Here is a 19,342-nt window from a genome sequence, read left to right as displayed (position 1 = left end):
CCTCATATTTACACTCCTCCGATTCAAATATTTGCCCCTTCGGCGTCTCCAAAACTGTTTACATCCCGGGAAAATAAACAGAGGAGAGGGGATCCGGAGGGCACGCGGACACGGTCAGGACAGGCTGAGGTGATTTATGTGTCAGATCGCAGCAGACTGCGCTGCGCAGAAAGGCTGCGGGGCTGCTTCTCCAAAAGCCGCTTCTCCGTGCGTAAAATGTGTGCCGGGCATAAACACGGTGTCATTTCAATCTGCCACTTTAAGGAAGGTTTCAGTAGTCACTTACTTTCCTCCCAGCGGAGGAGAATTTAACAACAGCACGAAGTGAACCGGAGGCAGGAAGAGACTCGGAGTGTGGGAAAGGGTGGAGAGCCGAGGGCCGCCGAGAGCTAGAACCAAGCCGCATTCACAGATTTATTTTTTATTTTTATTTTAAACCGCCATCGACAGAAAAATGTGAAATAATTTAACACAACATTTCAAATAGGGATTTATGTAATTTTTTTTCCTTCGAAGAAATAAAACAAAATAAAATAAGATACGTTGCAATTATACGCATATACTGTGACTGGTACGGCACCCCTGCTCCTTCATTTACTGCTGCTCTAACGGCACTGAGGGATGTAGGCAATGAAGTCCACAATATCTGCCTTATCTGCCTCCGCTTTAACGTTCATAAAATTAAAGACGGGGACGCTGTTTATGGGTTGATGTGTTTACATTTATAACAGAATTTGGTTGCCAGCCCGCGAAGAAATGATTGCGAAAAGGAAATGAAAAAAGTTCAAAGTGTCACAGTGGAGAGGAGATTAGTGAATAGATACCGCTGTTGTTCTTACATTGTTAAATGTTTACATTATTATCGTATGTTAATAGTAAACCGCTAAGAACACATATGGCTTTACAGATACTACACGAATTGGACTGTGCAGTAATATTTACGCACTTTGTTGTTGTTGCTGTTGTTTGAGTCAGATATTGTTTCTGGTCTCACTGGAGTTCATTTAATTCATGCATAAACTGCAACTACTGCTAAGTGTTCCCACAACAACTACACGACTATCCACTCAAATACGCCTGTAGTACTTCCAGCCGTATGCAGCTGCTTCAGCCCCTGAAACTACACAACTACCTCTTGTTAGTAGCACTGCTGGGGGTTTTTTATTGATTCACTGTCATTATTGACGAAATGAGTACAGCTACACCGCTGTTATTAGCACAGTAATAGTAATATTTCCATGCAGATATCACAAGTATTGTTGCTACTACAATGAAGTTTTTCTCTCCATATGAGCGCAAAAAATAAATATATTATGTTCCCCCTCAACAACACCCTCACGTGTTGTCTGGAACAGATAATTACAAAAGGAAAAAAAACTGTTAAGTCTACAAAATAAAAGCCTTTCAGAATGTAATTCCACCTTAAATAGTTTAATGGGAGACACACTCAGCCAAATCTGTCAGTCTGTAAAGTGCACAACAGTTGATTTAACACGTTTAAGGTGGTATGAGGATCTTGATGTCAGTGTGTGCGAGGGGAAGACAACCGAAATTGTAAGCCTCCCCACACACACACACACATTTTTTTGACATCATTGGAGCATCGAGGTGTCCAAAACGAAACCACATAAAGCTAATTGAACATTTTTCCATATTTTTTATTTTACTTTGAATTTCTTAACTTTACGTGAATTATGTGGAAATCTGCCAACAACTCACAGTTTTCATCCAAAGTGGAGACTTTTCGGCAGAAATGTGACTCAGCTTGCTGACACACAGAAAACCTACAATTTAAGAGGAGAAAGCTCATTTATTAACAAAGAGCGACTTTTAAGAGAGTCGCGCTGGATTAAATACACCTGACGTAATTCTTTGTGTAGTTCTAATAAAAAATGAACCAGCTGCTCGGACACGCTCCGCTGTTTTTACGCATGAAACACTGAATTGTCACGGAAGCGTTTGCGCTTCTCAGACAACCACAAATATGAATTTATTTTCTGTGAAAAGGTGAAGCAGTCTGTCAGTGACGGGCGCTCATCACTGAAGCAAGGCAGGAGAAGACTTGTAGCAAAGTGAGCGGGTTTATTTCGGGCTGGAAGGTTTTTAACGCACAAAGAAGAAACTGAGCACTGAACACATTCTCAGAAACTACAAGTCTGAATAAACTCCATCAGTTTGTCAGAATCTCCTTTTTTTTGTTTTTAATTATTTTGTTATATAAACCATTAAGGTTCATCACCGGTCATGTTATTATTATGGTATTTCCCGTCTGTGAAGCTTTATATTTTGTTTTTGTTTTATCTGTTTTGCTAAAAATAAATCATTTTTAAATTCGAATTTAATTTTTTATATGAACATTTCATATATGTATGATTTAATGCCATATTATTATTATTGACTGGTCTTTTACAACAGAACCAAAAAGAACAATTTGCTGGATGAAAACGTTCATGGAAAGGTTCTGTAATTTTTTTTTTTTTTTATTTTCTTCATTTGGATCTTTCATTCACTTACCATAGTTTTTATAATACAGGATAGATTCAGCTTCATGTAATGCTTTTTTTTCCCTTCAAATAATAATACCAATGATGAGACGATTCAGGGTGTTGGTCAAGTGCAAGCAGGTGCCAAAAACTGATACTCATTCTTCCCACTAGTTTTATTCGTGCGTAAAAACGCGCGCATAAAGGAAATGTATTTAGAGGGACATTCTTTTCTCCATTATGCTTTTATTTTGACAGCGTAATCTAACTCGGTGCTGTTTGTTTATGAGCTTGTCTGTTAACTGAACATACTGGCTGTTTGCTCAGAGAAGCTCAGGATGTGAGCGGACTGTTCGGCTCAGCTTGCATGTTTTCTGCAGCGCTTCCGTGTTGTCGCTGTATTTCCTTGTTGTGTCTGTATGTGTTGAGGTAAATTCCTGATTGTGTCTGTCGGGCTGTGAGACTCTGCAGCATCCAAACAGACCTGAGGAGGAGGAGGAGGGGAAGGTTGTGGAGGAGGAGGAGCCGCAGAGAAAACCCTCCATCCAGTCTCAGAAGGACAAAAACAGGGATGAATAAAAATTGGTGCTCTCTGGTGTTAGTTTGTCCAAAAGCATCTCAGCAAAGCGCCTGTTTCAGAAATTTAAGGACACGTTTTGTCCCTTGAAACAAAAGCAGCAGGTGGATTCGTCGGAGAGAGGCCAGGAGGGGTAGTTTCTGCGGTTCCAGATGTAAATCTGTTTGTTTTAATAAAAAATAAATTCACGTAACAACAGCTTCTTTCTAATTTTTCTCGACTTTTAGATGCTAATTCTAACATTTGCTTGGGCGGGTAACAGCTGGTGTTTAAATTAAAAAGCTGGGGCATTCAAATGAAACCAGGATCCAGTTATTGTCCTTGTAATTTAAAATGCCAAAAATAAGCATTGAAGAAAGTGGCAACAAGTAAAACTCCAAATAAAACCATATGAGCGTTACTATTTGGAGAATCCAGAGGTCGTGGAAAAACGGCTGATTAACAAGGGGGACTGAAAACGAAATTGAGTTCTTTTATGGGGGCAAACGCCCTCATGAAGGATAAGATACAGTAAAACTTGACCTCAGCAACTTGGGAAACACTTTAAACAACGTGAAAAAAAAATTATTATTTTTTTAAAGTATAACAAATAAAAAAGAACCATCAAAGTACACTCAGTGCTAAGTTCTGAATATAGAAACTCAAAATAAACTTTTTTGAAATTTTCCGGCAAAATAGGAGCGTCAGAAACTTTCTTATGCAAGAGATTAAAGTGAATCTTCTTTGTTTTTATTTAATTCTGTTGGGAACAAGTTTCCATTTACATCCTTAAATCGTTTACGAATATGAAACATTAAATAAACCTTGTTAGAAGACTGAAATATTTTTATTATGACCTTTTTGCGCATCGCTCTACTTTTCATGATATATCAGTTTAAAAAAAACAAAAAAAAAAACAAGCATATTTACGGCGAAAAAAACGCAAAAGAGACTTCCGACCTCCAGCTGTCTGATCATAATTAGGATTTCAGCCATCACTAAAAGAAAAAGATTATATTCTTATAGATTATATTTTCAGCATTTGTTTTATTCATTTTAAGTGTTTCTGGTTGAATTGAAAGGGAGAGGCAACAAATAATAAAATACTTCTGACCTTGCAAAGCATTAAGGTGCTTTGGTAGTCTCTGAGGGCATCCTCGGGGACTCAGTGGGATCTGAAAGTTTTAAGGTTCTTTTGCTGCTTACTGTAGAAGTGGGTTCAATTATGAGGGTCTCAAGAGTTGTTATTTGGGATCCAAGAGCTTCTTAAGGAGGGGAATGGTGATCATTGGCGCTCAAGAGTTTAAGGGGAGGTTAATAAAGGTCAAGACCTTTTTAAAGTTGCTAAATACCAACCGAAAGAGGACAGTAAAGAAGAAAAAGCTCAGACCAAGAAAAGCATGAAGGGGGTTCCTGAAGTTCCATAGTTCAGTCCAGGAATGTGACTAAGGAACTTCTGGTTCCATATCAGGAATCTGGAAATTCTTGTGGGGTTGCTAAGCAGAATATAAAGAGATGGTTAAAGGGGGTTTTGGGGCTGCTTCTTGGGGAAAGACTGTTTATTTGGGCACTGAGTGATTCAATAAAGAGTTTTTTAGGTGGTTCGATTTTTTTTTCAGTAAGCGCTGACGGCTTTCAGATTTTCTTAAGTTAAACCTGGTGTTTTAATAAAGTCTGGGAGCTTGTTAATGGTGTCTATGGGGTGGATGGGGCATTCTGTCAATAAAGGGTTCCTTGGGTTCTTGTAAAGGCTTTTGGTTATCAAAAGGAGTCATAAGTGAGTTCTAGGGGGTCTTACTGTGGTTTCAGGGATTTGTTGCAGCTCTATAAGAAGGAGCAGAGGATATCAGAGAGACATTTTAGTTCACAAGTCTATTTAGATAATGATAATAAGTATTTCTTTTTCCTTTGGGGAACAAAGTAATTTTCCCAAAGTGTTTTTTTTAAACACGGGCATTTGATTTTTGTCCCCTATAGTATGCCTTGTTGGGGGAGGGGGGGGGGGGGGGGGGGATCGACCAAAATAATCGGTGTTCCCTTAAATCCTACACAAAGACGATGGAGCTAATCTGCAGAATTTACTGCCTTAGAGTGTGAATGTTTGAACACATGACGCTGTGTGATTTCTTAACATCAGTATTGCCATTGATTGGCTTTAGAGCTCAAAGAAGGAGAGATGATGCCACCCTGCAGTGGAAAGTGGAACTGCACCGAGACAAATGCCACTCTTCCTGTTGGCATTCATATTGAGCCTCAGTTTATCGTGCGCAGTCTTATAACGTCGTTATTTTTTCAAGCAGTAGTGTGATTAAAAGTTCGTGTCTGGAAAACATAAAAATGAGACTGTGATGGCAAAAAGCAAACACCTGAAACTTTCTCTGGTAAATGTTGAAAATTCCAAATTGTTTGAAACGACAAACTTGCTTGCGTCTGCTCACATATAAGTTCTAACAGCAGGCGATAATATGCAATAAAATATTTAAATCATGTCAGTGAATCCCATAAATACTCAAGCGAGAGTGAAACTGATTAAAACGTCCCTGCGGAAAGTGTGGCAAAGGAGAGAAAGTAACTTAAATATCGCTTTATTTTTAAAGTGAGTCAATAAAATCCTGACATCACCGCGCGCTGGGTTTTAATAGTATACCGCCCTCTTTTTTCACACACCAATCTTGCTACTTTTGTTACATTAACACGGAGATCTGGTGTCATGTTGATGTTACAGCTGTAATGATCTTACAGTAATCCCGTTTAAACTGCTGGGAAGTCTCTTTTTATAGTAAGCCGAGTTCAAGAGTTTTTAACAGGAATAAAAGGTTTATTTGGATCAGGCCTATTGTGAACAAGATATACTTTTACAAACACGATTTTTTCATCACCTGGAATATAGAGAACAACCTCCACATAGAGCGACCAGCAGCAGAGACTGTGGGGTTACGATGCTGCAGAGGTGGTTGAACTGCTCACATGCAACTATACAGGCTACACATTTATTTCATTCACTGTTTCATTTCATACATTTTTTTTTCCAAATAGCTCACAAACAGTATGCACTGCAACATTATGCGTGTTTGTTTGTTTTTAATAATTTGATGATATTCTCTTTGTACATCAGTGTATTTTGTTTTTCACAGTAGCGGCACCGCTGTTATATCCGCTGTTTGGATGCGTCCGCTGATCTGTGGATTTCTTTTTGAGCCACACGTTTCTTGTGAGATTGACTGCTGACTTTAGTAAACTACAGCCAATCAAAATGTGGGACATCGTATGTGGAAAAGGGGGAGGAGGAGAGATTGGTCAAGGTGATGAAAATGCTGTGCAGTCCCACATAAAGTGAAGCACTTGGTCACCCTAACCTTGCTTTTTGCCGTCTAAACATTTGACCTGGAATAATATCAGATTCAATATTTAAATGTGCAAACCTAGCCGGGTATAATGCACAGTTCAAATACGGACGGACCTTTAACCTCCTGTATATAGAGGACCCGAGCTTGAAGGATAAACCGCCCGCAGGGGCGTGCTGGGTGTTTTATATATATATATATATATATATATATATATATATATATATATATATATATATATATATATATATATATATATATATATATATATATAATTTCTCGTGTATATTAATATATTTATTCAGTTATCTATGAGGGAAATTGAATTAGAATTCTTGATTACTTTGGAAAAGGTGAAAGGAAATAAACCTTTAAAACCAGCAAGCAGCTTCAGTGTGAAAAGCAATAGTCCACTCACAGAGGTAAGACCTGCGCTCTTTTTAAACAATAAATTTAAAAAAGCAGGTTGATGCATTTCTTTCTTCTTTAGAACACCCTCTAATAGCTGAATGACAGTAAACTTTACTATAGCCCAAAGCACCTTTAACGTATAAAAAGTAGAGCACCTATGACGCGCAGTCAAAAGCAACATTAGAGCCGAACACAGAAACACAATGAAGTTTAAATGAGAGAGCTAAAATGCCATCGTCAGTATCTGGTTTCTGGATAAGTTCAACTTGTTTCTGCACACTGTTCCTGTCCTTGGGCTCCTGCTGTTTCTGCTCTCTGCTGGTTTCTCTTGTCTTTCTGTCGCGCCGTGAGCTGAATGCTGAAGGGGGAATCAGACGGAGGCCTGGAGGGACACAAATAGGTCCAACACCACCAAAAATGGACGGTAACAGTAAAGCCCGATGGTCGGTCACATACTTCTATACTAGCAGTACAATCCAACAGCACGAAGCCCATCTAAAAACAATTTAATCGTGGACTGGCTGAATGTTTCGAAGCCCCACAAATAAAGCCGAATATAGGCTTTCAAAAAATGTACAGATTTAAAGAAAACGTCACACCTTTAAAGCCATTCAACTGATAAAATGCCCTCTTTTTCGTTTATTAAGGAATAAATATGAGCTCGATCACGTTAATTTGGCTGTTTAACATATAAATTGCGTTTTAAGTTTTTTCATTAAGTGATCATGAGCGCATTCCTCATTTTTGGGCAACCTTTAAATGAAAAATCTGTGCAATTAAAATCAATTCAAATACAACAGATATATGATGCACACAAGTTCACGATTTGTTTCCATATTTTTGGAGTCTGCTCAGTGACTGTTTATATCTATTTTAAACGCGCTTCGCGCAAGGAAGGTTTTCGTTGTGGACGAACACCACGTGTTGGTGCGGAGGACTTCAAAATGATATAATGGTTCAATCGATGACAAACGCTGAAAACAGACTTCAAAAGAATACAACCAGATGACTGGAGGCCGCATGTTCACGCCACGAGGACGACAGACACGGTGTGAGGCTCATTCCTGCACCGACAGCGACACCAAGAGGACGTTTCGGTTAGAGGAGCTTCACACAAGTGAGAGTTTCTGCAGACAGGAAGACATGACCCGTCTGTCCATCTGCTCTTATCCAACCATAAGGTCATGTTGGGACTGGAGTCTGACCAAGCTCACAGGGCGAGAGTTGCGATGCACAGCAGACAGGTAGCAGGGTCAACACAGAGACACAGACAAAAACACACACTCACATCCTGTGGTTCATTTAGAATCACCAACTAACCCAACATGCATCTCTTTGAATTGCAAGAGGACCAGAGCACCTGACGGTAACCCATCTGAGCTGAGGGAGAACACGCAAACTTCACACAGAAAAAGCCTCAGCCAGCCAGGAGGTAGAAACCAGGAAGCATCCTGCTATGAGACCAGCTGTGCTACCATCACACAATAACAACATGAAAGAGAAACTGTTATAACATTACCAGGAAAGGAGGGTTTTTTTTCCTCCCCCAAAATGCCATGCCTTTTTTGCATTGTTGACCTGCTCAGTTGCCCAGAGTATACAGAAGGTTTTGAAATAATTTAGAATTAATTTAAAAAAGTATAAAAGAAAAGGTTTTTGGTTACACTCTGACTCTCAGATCTGGAACAGAGCTGACTGCAAGGGGAGGCAGGAAAGTAAGTGGGCTCTGTTTTTGTGCTGATATTAAGACCAAGCAAGAAGAAGACAGAACTGTGGCTGATTTGTGATTAGTAGGTGACCTGCTCTGAGCAACCACCCCACAATTTGTCAGTGCAAACTTTACAAGGGACTGGCATGATCAGTTTAGCCATTCCACTTCATATTACTGCCACTGTAGGAAGAGTATTGTCACAGCAGATGACACTCATGGGATAGTTCACAACATGTAGATCTAAATTTAGAAGAATCACTGAAGGGAAGTTTTCCTTCCCACTGTTGCCAAAGTGCTTGCTCATAGGGGGTCATATGATTGTTGGGTTTTTCTCTGTATCTTTTTTTTTTTTTTTTTTGCCTGTCCCATTTGGTTCTTTAGCCGTCAGAATTGTTGTCTGAAGACCAACAAGGATACCCAATGGATTTATTTTGCCAAATGGATCATCGTGGCATTGCCGCATTGGTCCATTTGATCGACCTTTGTTTTTATTATTTATTTTATTTTATTTTCAGTTGTTACAGACGGGACAGACATGAGTGAGGGATAGGAAAGGGAGAAAGAAAGAGGAAGGAAAAGAAAAACAGAAGGGGAGAGAGACAGTGAGAAAGGGGAAAAAAGAAATAAATTAAAAAAAATAAAATAAAATCTCCTGGATCACCTGTTGAGAGAGAAAGAATAGAAAACAAGCAAAAAAAAAAAACCAAAGCAACATACTAAACACAACACCATCGCATTAATCTAGCTAAGTGTAAACAGCAGTAAATACTAAATATTCAGTGTTGTTGTGCAGCACGCAGGACAGACAGCGCACAATGTGCTTTGAAGTAGCAGCCAAGAAAGGTGTAATTTAAGTCTACGAATAGTGAACACCCGTGTGCACACCTGTGTGGATCAGCGCGCTTGTATTCAAATGGTTTCCACATGTAATGGTCTGCAAGAGGATGTAGAGAGCCATAGCCCCGTCCCCCAGGGCATGAAGCAGGCATGGAGATCCAGGCCCCAGACATCCAGAGTGCGTGAGCCCAAGGAGGACCACCGGAGGGGCATCCGTGCCACCCTCATGGGAAGGGCTGAGGATCCCCAGACGAGGCGTCACCCAGTAGCCACCGAGCAGAAGCTAGAGGGGGCTGCACCGGCGTGCCCGCCGGCTCTGCCGGCAGCCAGCTGTGCCAGAGTGAACCGGGTTTTTCTCTGTATCTATGAAGCGCCTTGAGGCGACTTTTGTTGTGATTTGGCGCTATATAAATAAAATTGAATTGAATTGAATTGAAACGATCATTTCACCTACTTCTAGGAAAAAAGCACAAACTTTTAGTTTTGGCAAATAAAGTACTGCTACTACTGATTTTGTCATATTTTATCAAAAATGTGGTGGAAATACTTGATGAAAAATGTTTAACCTAAAATGTACATTTTGGGACTACATTCATATGTGACTTGACATATAAAGGCTTCAGCTTCTCAGTTAATGTTTTACCTGCTGTCAGTTTTTTGAAGCCAATAGGAACTAAATTTAAATGATATTATCAACTAATGTGCTCCGAATAACTCATAACAGATGTTGGCTATTTAGTAACATATCTAAAATAACAGAATTCAGAAAAACGTAAGCAAGTTTTTGCTCGTCTGTCTTCACATGCATAGGAACTTGAGGGACATTTCACTCTTAATCTATTGGGGTTTAATATGATGTCAGCCACCTTTGCAGCTACAACAACTTCAACTCTTCCACACCAAACTCGCTCATCCATGTCTTTATGGACCTGGCTTTGTGCACTGGTGCACAGTTATGTTGGAACAGGAAGGGGCCATCCCAAAACCATCACCACAAAGTTGGGAGCATGAAGTTGTCCAAAGTGTTTTGGTATGCAAGGGGCTAAGCCCAGCTCAAACACCCATACCACCACCTCCACAAACATCACACAGGGCACTATGCAGTCAGACATGTGCAGTTCTTCTGGCAACCGCCATCCTAGATTCGTCCATCCGATTGCCAGACAGAGAAGCGTGATTCGTCACTCCACAGACCACGTCTCCACTGCTCTAGAGTCCAGTGGCAGTTTGCTTTACACTACTTCATCTGACTCTTTGCATAATGCTTGGTTGCAGCGGAAATACATTTCACGAAGCTCTTTATACACTGTTCTTGAGCTAATCTGAAGGCTACATGAAGTTTGGAGGTCTGTAGTGATCACATTTTCAGAACATTGGCAATTTTGAAGAATTAATTTGCTTCAGCATGCTCATGCTCTGTGGTTTTACTCTGGCAACCACTTTGTGGCTGAGATGTTGTCATTCCCACTGCTTTTGGAGACAGCCTCAAACAGCCAGTGGAGATTTTGGCACATCATCAATAGCTTAATTCTCAGTCCCAAAGGTTGGTGCATGACATTTAGCAATAATCATTTTCTTTTTAGATATTTAAGTATTTGGATATTTAAAATGGTGTTCAGTAAAGTCAAATTGCCTCCTTTAACACCAAAATCCAGTGCCACAGAGTTCAAATCTAAGATGACGATGGTCAAATGTTCTCTGCGTGACCCTTGAAGTCCAGGCAGATGACCTTTGAACATGTGAACATACTGGTGCTGTGAGTCAACACACTGATGAAGTTTTAACATGTGGCCAATCGTTACCATAGTTCCAGTGAGAGAAAGAGCTCAATAATGGTTGATAATGAAACATGGATACATTTTATTAAAGCAATTCAAACACATCAATAAACAATCTTAGAGCAATCAAACAAATACAGAAAAAGATAAGTAACATTGTCGAAGTCTGATCTGCAGAAACAGATACAGATAAATGATGAAGTTACATCACGTTTTTGATTCAGTTTTATTGAATGACTCTCACTTTAACACTTCAACTGAGTTTAATTTCTTTTGCCAAATGATTTCTTCAAGTTTCAATCTGACTCATTATTTTTATTGATTCACTTATTGATCTGATTGAATGGAGGAGAAAATGAGACTGGAGATGTTTGGATTTGTTGCTCATTAATAAATAAATGGAGTTGAATCATTAGCCAAAGTTCTTTGTGTGAAAATGCAGAGCGTCATCTCTGCTGAACGATATCTTCGCGAATCTTTTCTCCAGTTAAATGTGACAAATTTGCTTGAATTGATTTGCTGTCAATCATTCTGTATGAGAGCAAGTGTCAATTTTGATAAAGTAGTGATCATGTCGTGCAGTCAAAGTCTTCACATGGAGTCACTTTAAACTGTTTGGGATCAGGCCGAGAGCAGATTCTCATTAGAGGTGATGTAAACACATCATTAACATCTGTCTGTAGAACTGCTGACCTGCTGGCTGCTTCAAATCCTTCCTTACTGTGGCCATGGCATAAAGTGCTTCTCCAAAAATCTCTTAAGGAGTTTTTTTTTGCTGGGGTTTTTTTTGTATTTGATTGCTACTTTAGTTAGAACTTCTATAGTAAAAGAAGATTATGGTATTTTCATTTGCAGTTATTTACGTTACCTTTCCATGTGTATACACAGAATGACAGAGACAGGGAGAGCAGCAGTAAGACCCTGTACAGTACAGAGAAGCACAGATTAAGTCAGACAATATGAAAAAGAGGAGCTGGGCTGGAGGTGGGTTGCACAGCTGCTAGCAGATAATCAGCAAATATGGAAAATAAGCAGCCAATCACAAATCTAGTAGTGGTATGAGCCGTTACTTTATCATTTCGTCTGTGCTGGGCATAACCTCCTTTCATTTGCTGGAGGTACTTGTAAAAGAAAATCTGTATTTGGTATATGATGTGATTTCTATGAAACTTCATGCAGAGTCATGTCAAGACTTTGTATCCTTATTGTTGATGGTAACAAAAATATTCCAAATCTGAAACGAGACTGAGATGGACAGCATCACAAGATTTATGGATGGAAACCAAAGTGTTACTTCTTAGAAAAAAACTTTCTGAAGACGTTCATTTTTGGCTTGTCTTTGTTCACAGGGTCCTCTATTACTTGGGGGCTCACAGCTGGCGGGTCCTGGGGGTCAGGAGAAGCAGGAGGAGGCACTGACGGCTGGCTTTGGAGACTCTGTGGATCTGCAGTGCATCAAGTCACAATCAGGCCAATTATTGACATAGAAGTCATCTAAGCGCTGTTCAGTGCTTCGTTAAAAACTATAGTAATGCATGGATTACAAATCCAAATGATTGACAAAATGAAAAAAAGGAGTTTGCGTTGATAAAATCTTCAGCAACTCTGACTCCAAGGTTGCATTTCCATTTGAAACCTGTAATATGCGTGCATTAACAATATCTGGAAATGAACTCCATCCTTGAAACAGTGTGTAACCATGTGGAACAAACGTTAAGGTATGTTTTCTGCAGTGATGTGCAAATAAATCCTGTGAAAGTCAGTGTGCACATAAGCTGGCACTGGTGTAACACTTGCCTAACATAACATGGTTCTAAATGCACATTTTACAGCAGTCTATCCTTTTTCTTGGCCCTCATGGGACAGAAGCTGAAACTTGACTGAGACAAGTTTGAAAACCAGTTAAATTTGCTGTGACGTCTCACCTGCCGTCCTGACCTCCCCTCCATCAGGATAGTTATGTCTGCTGTAGTAGGTATGGGGAGGTTTGGGTGGAGGTTGGCCCTCTGAGGATAACTGTCTCTCCAGGCTCTCAGCTCTCCTGCTGAGAGGTTTGGTTGATGAGGAATCATCTGGAGACTCAGCCAGCTTCTCCAAACTGAGGTTGAAAGATGACGCTCTCCTGAGTAGCAACAAGTCATCTTTAATTTTAGTGTATCTATTATACCCCTTCCATGCGACTCTGAGTAACTGTTTTACATGATTCTCAAACTAGTCTTTGGCAACATTCAGGGGGAGATCTGAGATACAAGCTTTCTACTTAAAGGGCTAACTATTACAGTCATTTCTGTCTCTACTTGCGAGGCCACTCAAAAAAAAAATACTGGTGGCCACCAGTGCTACCCCTCAGCCTCATATATGGTAAAAATGTACAATTCCTAGGTGATGTCTTGAGTTATTGCATTCATAAAAACTTTTAGACAATCTTGCCAGAGGATATTTAAACTCATGCAAGCTTTTCAGTAGCAGTTTGACAATCCTAGGTGGCGTTACCTTGTTCACAAGATTTTCCGAAACCTTGACATATGACTTTCAGGTCAAGTTTTTGAGGTCAGGTGGAGGTTTTTTCTTGACTCACATTTTTTTTCACTCACTATGTGTTTAGAAGTCACTCTGCATTTAATCATTAGTTATTAATAATCTCTGGCTCTCTTCCACAGCATGCCTCTTGTCCTGTCTCCTTCCCATCACCCCCCAACTGGTCACAGCAGATGGCTGCTTCTCCCTGAGCCGGGTTCTGCCAGAGGTTTCTTCCTGTTAAATTTTTCTTAACACCATCACCACACGCTTGCTCACAGGGGTCATTGATTGTTGGGCTTTTCTCTGTATTATGGTAGGGTACATATAAAAGTGACTGTTATTGTGATTTGGTGCTAGATTTTTAAAAAAAACCAAATCAAATAAATTGAAGGTCAGACTTTGAGTAGATGCACCTATGATAAGTTGAAAATCCTATATCACGTCATTCTTGAATTATCCACACCTCTCGCCTATATCTGCCTGGCCGCCCAGCAGGGTACGAACAATATCCCCATAAGCCTTTCAGGCTGACAGGTAAAAAAAAATCCTTACTTCCTTATTTATCATTGACTAGCCCTACAGTCAGCCCCTGGTTCATCCTCTGAAACAACCTGTCTCTTTAAGGCTTCGCTCCCTTAGAAGACTCAATTCCTTCTTCTCTTTCCACCTGACTAACTTCTGAAAGCCTGCTGAGAGGCGCCAGCCAGTGCTTGTGCTTGTACTGCCTATACTTTGAGTATGTTATGCCTCAATTATATACTATATAATGCATTACATTTTTATTACATCTAGTTCTGGAATCCTGTGAATGCTCTAGAAATCCTGTGAATTTTTGGCTGACAGGACTAGGATATTACATGGTCACTCTACACTGAAAAAAAGGGACTGGCCATCTCTTGGATTTATGTAAGCATCTTGCATGTATTTAACACAATTGCCTCATGTTTTAAAGATAAATGTAACTATATAGTGTAAAAACTACATGATATGCAGAAAGGGTGTATTAAATTGTTCATATCATGTTCAGGTGAAGTAAGTCAATAAGATAGCAACGTTAAATCTCGTGAAACCACGCGTGATTTCATCTCGCGGGCTTTGGATCGTGGTTTAAAAAATGCATCCATCTCAGTCAAGTCAAGCCAACTCTACGTTTTTTGGTATGTCTTGATTTTTTGAATTAATGTTTACCATATTTCAGCCAAATGTAGTTAAACGTCTAAAGTGCCGCCATGTAACATGCTAAAAAAGAGCCGTTAGCTTATTTGCTGTTTTATCTGTTGTCAAAGAATTGGCGCTTTTTCATTTGAATTTGTTTTTGGCACAAGAGCCGTAATATCACATTAAACCTAATTGCGAGGCACTCATAACATAATTTGGTTTTCTGTGTGAATAGATTTGTCAACTGACTCTTCAGTTACATTGTGTATTTACTGCACCGTGGTGTTAGTGAGATTTTGGACATTGAACAGCTTTAGCTAATATCATCAGCGGTATTATGCTAGCTTACATCCCTACCCCTCCTGCCCTCACCTGCTGTCCTTTTGTTTTTGTTTTTGTTTTTGTTGATGCACATTGAGAGACCACATCTATTCTGCATTTCACCAGGAGTCAGCTGATGGATTGTGGGTTCAAGGTGTTATGGTAAGAAAGTATATTCTATTTTCGCTTAAGGTTTCTGTAACTTAATTATAATAGGTTTTTTATAATTATTAGGTGCATGCATACTCAAATAGACCACCCTATTAATACAACTGAGAAATCCAAAATCTGCCATAGGTTTAACTTATACCTGTATGTATTGTCAGAAAGGTGATTACTGGACTCACATTAATGCACACTTGAACTAAAATGAGGTTGTAACTTGTGGGTTCTTGGGTTGCAAATCAGAAATAAACATCTTTGGATTTTTTTAATCCCATAAGATCTGGAAACACAGTTTTTATTCAACAAAACATTACTGATTATTAACCAAGCACAGAGCCTGCTGTTATTTCAAAATAATTTTATGTCATTTCAGATGAAATGCAGCATTCCAGTGCATCCCAACCATGCCTTTACAGTCAAGGTTTCTGACGGAGCTGAGTTTCTCTCTGACAGTCTGCTGAAAGTGTTTGCAAAGTGATCGGGGGAACAGGGCACAAAGCTAAAGGATGTAGCTGCCATAATGACAGTAAGAACTTTAAAATTCTTTAACTACAAAGTGTATATGTATTGCATTAGGTCAGTAAAAGATTTTTATGCTGCATCCATTGAAACAGTCAACTATTACCTGTGAGTACTGATTCCACCGAAAGGATGCCATAATTTTCGTCATGCATTTACTGGCCCACTGAGAAAAATTGATCTTTTTAAAAAAATAAATGTTCTGGAAACTATATATCCATAAAGTTGATGTCAAACAGGAACTTTTGATATTGCTTTGTAGATGCTGGTGTTGCATGTTGACTGGTTTAAGTTTTTGTCTGGGATCATTTTCTTCTGTGCTACTGAAAAGTTCACAAATCTCTGTTTTCTTTGTTATAATACTTTAGGATGACATTAATGCTCGAAGGGAGTCCCTCATCAAAGTGCTCCGCATCTGTGTGAAAGACAATTGCAACATCTTGGTGCAGGAGTTCATGGTGAGTGTTTTATGAGTAGATTGTGGCTTTGCAACATTTAAAAATGCATTCAGTTATCCACTTGATCCTCATTGGACTGGTTAGGACTAGTAGTCCTCTTTAATAATTTGAAGTTCACATGAGGCCTGGTAGTGAACTCGGCCACCGGCCCTTGAGGCCCCACCCCTGTATTAGGGGTCACATCAGTGTGAAAAAACGTTAAATTTGTCATTCTAGTGAACAAAGGAAAATCCCACCAATATTTACATTAGCTTTTGTTTGAAAAAAAAAAAAGACCAACAGCTAACCAAATTGTGGGGCTGAAAGTCTAAATTCTAACATCTTCTGAGTGACAAAACCTGGATTTCTGATGGGCCGGTGTCTTTCTAACAAAAACTAATGTAAAATTGTGTTTTTCACCCTCTCTTAGAAACTCTGTTAGACCATGAATGGCAGCATGGCAGGCCACTCTTTGGCTATAGCTATTTACTATGTTGCTTGCATTGGTTTAAATTACTCTAACATTAGAACTGGTAGATTCAAAAGAGATGAGTTTAAAAGGGAATCTTAAAAAAATGTTTTGTGTTTAACCAGGACTTGACTGAGGCCACTGCACAGATTGAGAAAACCACAATGAACATCTGTCTCCAGAGGATGCACCAGGCAATGACTTTTCTGATGTTGGCATCATCATCGAGGGTATAGTAGTTCTTCAAGATCTGGATAACGTGACCTTTGCAGTAGCCATGCTGTTTGGACCTTTTTTATTCCTTCAATATGAGTTACCCATCACAACTCTGCTACACTTTTGAGGTGATTCAAAGGGTGGTAATGGAGTTGGAAGCAACTCAGCTCTCAAGAAAAGTTCACAACTAAGACAAAACTGCTCCTGCAACGAAAGCTCACTGTTATGCATGTGAGGTGACCAGCTCTAGGTGAGAAGACATTTAAATCTCACACTTGTTCTGCTGCATTTTTGAAGCTCAATTCCAGGAACAGATCGCAGGGTTCATTTTTATATACACTGCAACTGCCATGAGGACGAGCCGTTTTTTTGTTGTTGTTTGTTTTTCCTTTTGCTCTGTACAAGTTCTCTGTTTGGCAGCATTTTTAAATTTCTCTTTGTATTTTTTCTTTCTTTTACTAGTGAAGAGATGTAGCATGAACAGTTATGCAGTCTAAATATCCCATATGGGCCGTGTGAAATGGTATTTTCAGTTTCATTCAGTTGAAGTAAGGAACGTTGAATATTTCTAAGTGTGCTGTTTTGAACCAAGATGTCACAGTATGATCAGTGCTGTAATTTTTGACAGTCACTGTATCAATGTTATTTTTGCATCTCTTGAATAAAGGTTTTGACCTGCAAGTGCTAATTTCTTTAGTTATTGGGGTAAAATGGGTAATGTTAATAGGAAGGTGTTTGCCAATTCAGTAACCTAATTTAATGTTAATGGAAACTAACATTACCTCAAATTGTTTAGTTATAATTGTTGTTTAACTGAATCTTGACGTCAGAGGCCTTAAATAGAATGTTTTGATTTGTTCTTTCCCAACATTTTTCAAAAGAAAGAGTCTAATTTCTTTGCTGTGATTGATTCCAGAGAACACGGAAGAACTGACATTATTTAACTGTTGATTTATGTAGATTCAGTAGTGGAGTAATGTCAGTTTAATTCTTTACCTACTGTCAATGCAGTGAAATTAGACATTTTGTTTTGAAAGGTTACTGGTGGATGCCAGCAACCATCTTGGAAGAGGACAATATAATCTGTTATAAGGCCTCCATTTGAAAATTGTGTATTTGATACTAGAATATAATAGCAAAATGTAATTTGAAGATAACATGTAGTATTTAAGTGACCAAGTAGTATTGGGTAAAAGTTATTGAATGGTGTTGGGATAAAGTGAGAAAATTGTGAAGGATTAAAATATTTCAAGAGCTCAAATTACTTCATCAAAACATGTTTAAGTCACATTTTATCAACACAAATTGCACAGGTTTATTGAACATGAATAAATTGTGTTAATTTAACTCAATTGTTTAAGTTGCTGCCAAAGCAAAACATCTGTGTGCAACAAATGTCCACCATTGAATTAAGTAAATCCAACAACATATTTTTTTCAGTGTAGCTTAACACAAAGCCTTGAAGCAGGCAAATACTAGGAAAACAAATCAGCATTAACAAAAACCCAAGTTTATTTAATTTAAAAGCTATATCTTGTTATCCAGCAAGCACACAGTTTCCATGCCACAATCCTTCCTTTGTGGACTACCATTATGAAGCCTCAAGTCTGGCATTTGGGCTGTTACTATCATGTTTTTTGGGGAAAGACGTGGCCATATTAGAAAAGAGGATAAGGCTGGAAAGGAGTAAGCAGATGGATCTCAGAACACGAGGACAATATCTACAGATATTGAATTGTAAAGAATTGTTATTCAATAGGATTTACGATCTAGACCAAAGACTACATCCAGATCTTTTAAAATAGTCTTTGGTTAGTCCACAGTTCAAAACAACAATCCCAGTCTGAGCTCAGGACTTTAGCATTCAGTTCCTCAACAAATAACCCCACCACTAACTGCTGTGAAAACCACAGCATTTCCTTTTTACATGTCAATTTCTGTACCTGTTAAATAAACGTACTCAATCTGTCCCACAGAAATCCCTTCGTCAGTGTATTTTGTGACTGCTGTAGTCATGCAGTCACTGCAGTGCTCCATATTTCATCACCATGCAGCAAACGAAAGCAGATGCAATGCATGACGGCTGAATAGAGCCATAGCTGTGTCCTGTGCCACCGTGTGTTTTTCCACTATTGTGTGCCCGCTGAATGTAATTCACCTTGTCCAAGTATCTCATTAAAGAAAAATCCTGTTGGTGGGGAGTTTCATTTCTTTGGCCTCTCACCCACCTCAGAGGTGCCCAGTGTCCCCACAGTGCACAGTGTGAATAGGTAGATGTGAAAGTCAAAGTCAAATTATCTTACACAGTTTGAAGGAAACCATTCCAGCCTGAAACTCCATCAAACACGTGTGACTGACAACCGTCCTCTCTGACCCCGAAAACCATGCCTGTAATGCTTTGTATTAGGGACTCTATC

At 39.2% G+C, this 19,342-nt stretch overlaps 1 protein-coding gene and 1 long non-coding RNA gene across 2 annotated transcripts in view; one reads left to right on the top strand and one right to left on the bottom strand.

Moving 5' to 3' along the window:
• Positions 1–11,215: 11,215 nt before the first annotated feature.
• The window catches only part of sptbn5 (spectrin, beta, non-erythrocytic 5), a 70,332-nt gene continuing 62,205 nt past the window's right edge, over positions 11,216–19,342 (bottom strand). Inside the window, exons 80-81 of the mRNA XM_086274842.1 lie at positions 13,046–13,242; positions 11,216–12,565 (exon numbers count right to left, since the gene is read on the bottom strand). Of these exons, the coding sequence (XP_086130968.1) occupies positions 12,411–12,565; positions 13,046–13,242 (352 nt within the window). The 3' untranslated portion in view covers positions 11,216–12,410. The remainder of the gene's footprint in view (positions 12,566–13,045; positions 13,243–19,342) is intronic.
• Positions 14,492–17,606, top strand: LOC147306354 (uncharacterized). The gene is made up of 4 exons (XR_015126456.1): positions 14,492–15,281; positions 15,658–15,810; positions 16,172–16,261; positions 16,835–17,606. It is a non-coding gene; the product is annotated as an uncharacterized LOC147306354 (long non-coding RNA).

This window comes from Aulonocara sp. 'chitande type north' Nkhata Bay, linkage group LG19 (assembly GCF_057382095.1).
Source record: "Aulonocara sp. 'chitande type north' Nkhata Bay isolate Kocher_YH1m ecotype deep benthic linkage group LG19, A_spYH_male_GT1.1, whole genome shotgun sequence".
In the NCBI taxonomy this organism is placed as follows: domain Eukaryota; kingdom Metazoa; phylum Chordata; class Actinopteri; order Cichliformes; family Cichlidae; genus Aulonocara; species Aulonocara sp. 'chitande type north' Nkhata Bay.
Note: the sequence above shows the minus strand (reverse complement) of the source record. Positions and strands in the feature narration are given on the sequence as shown.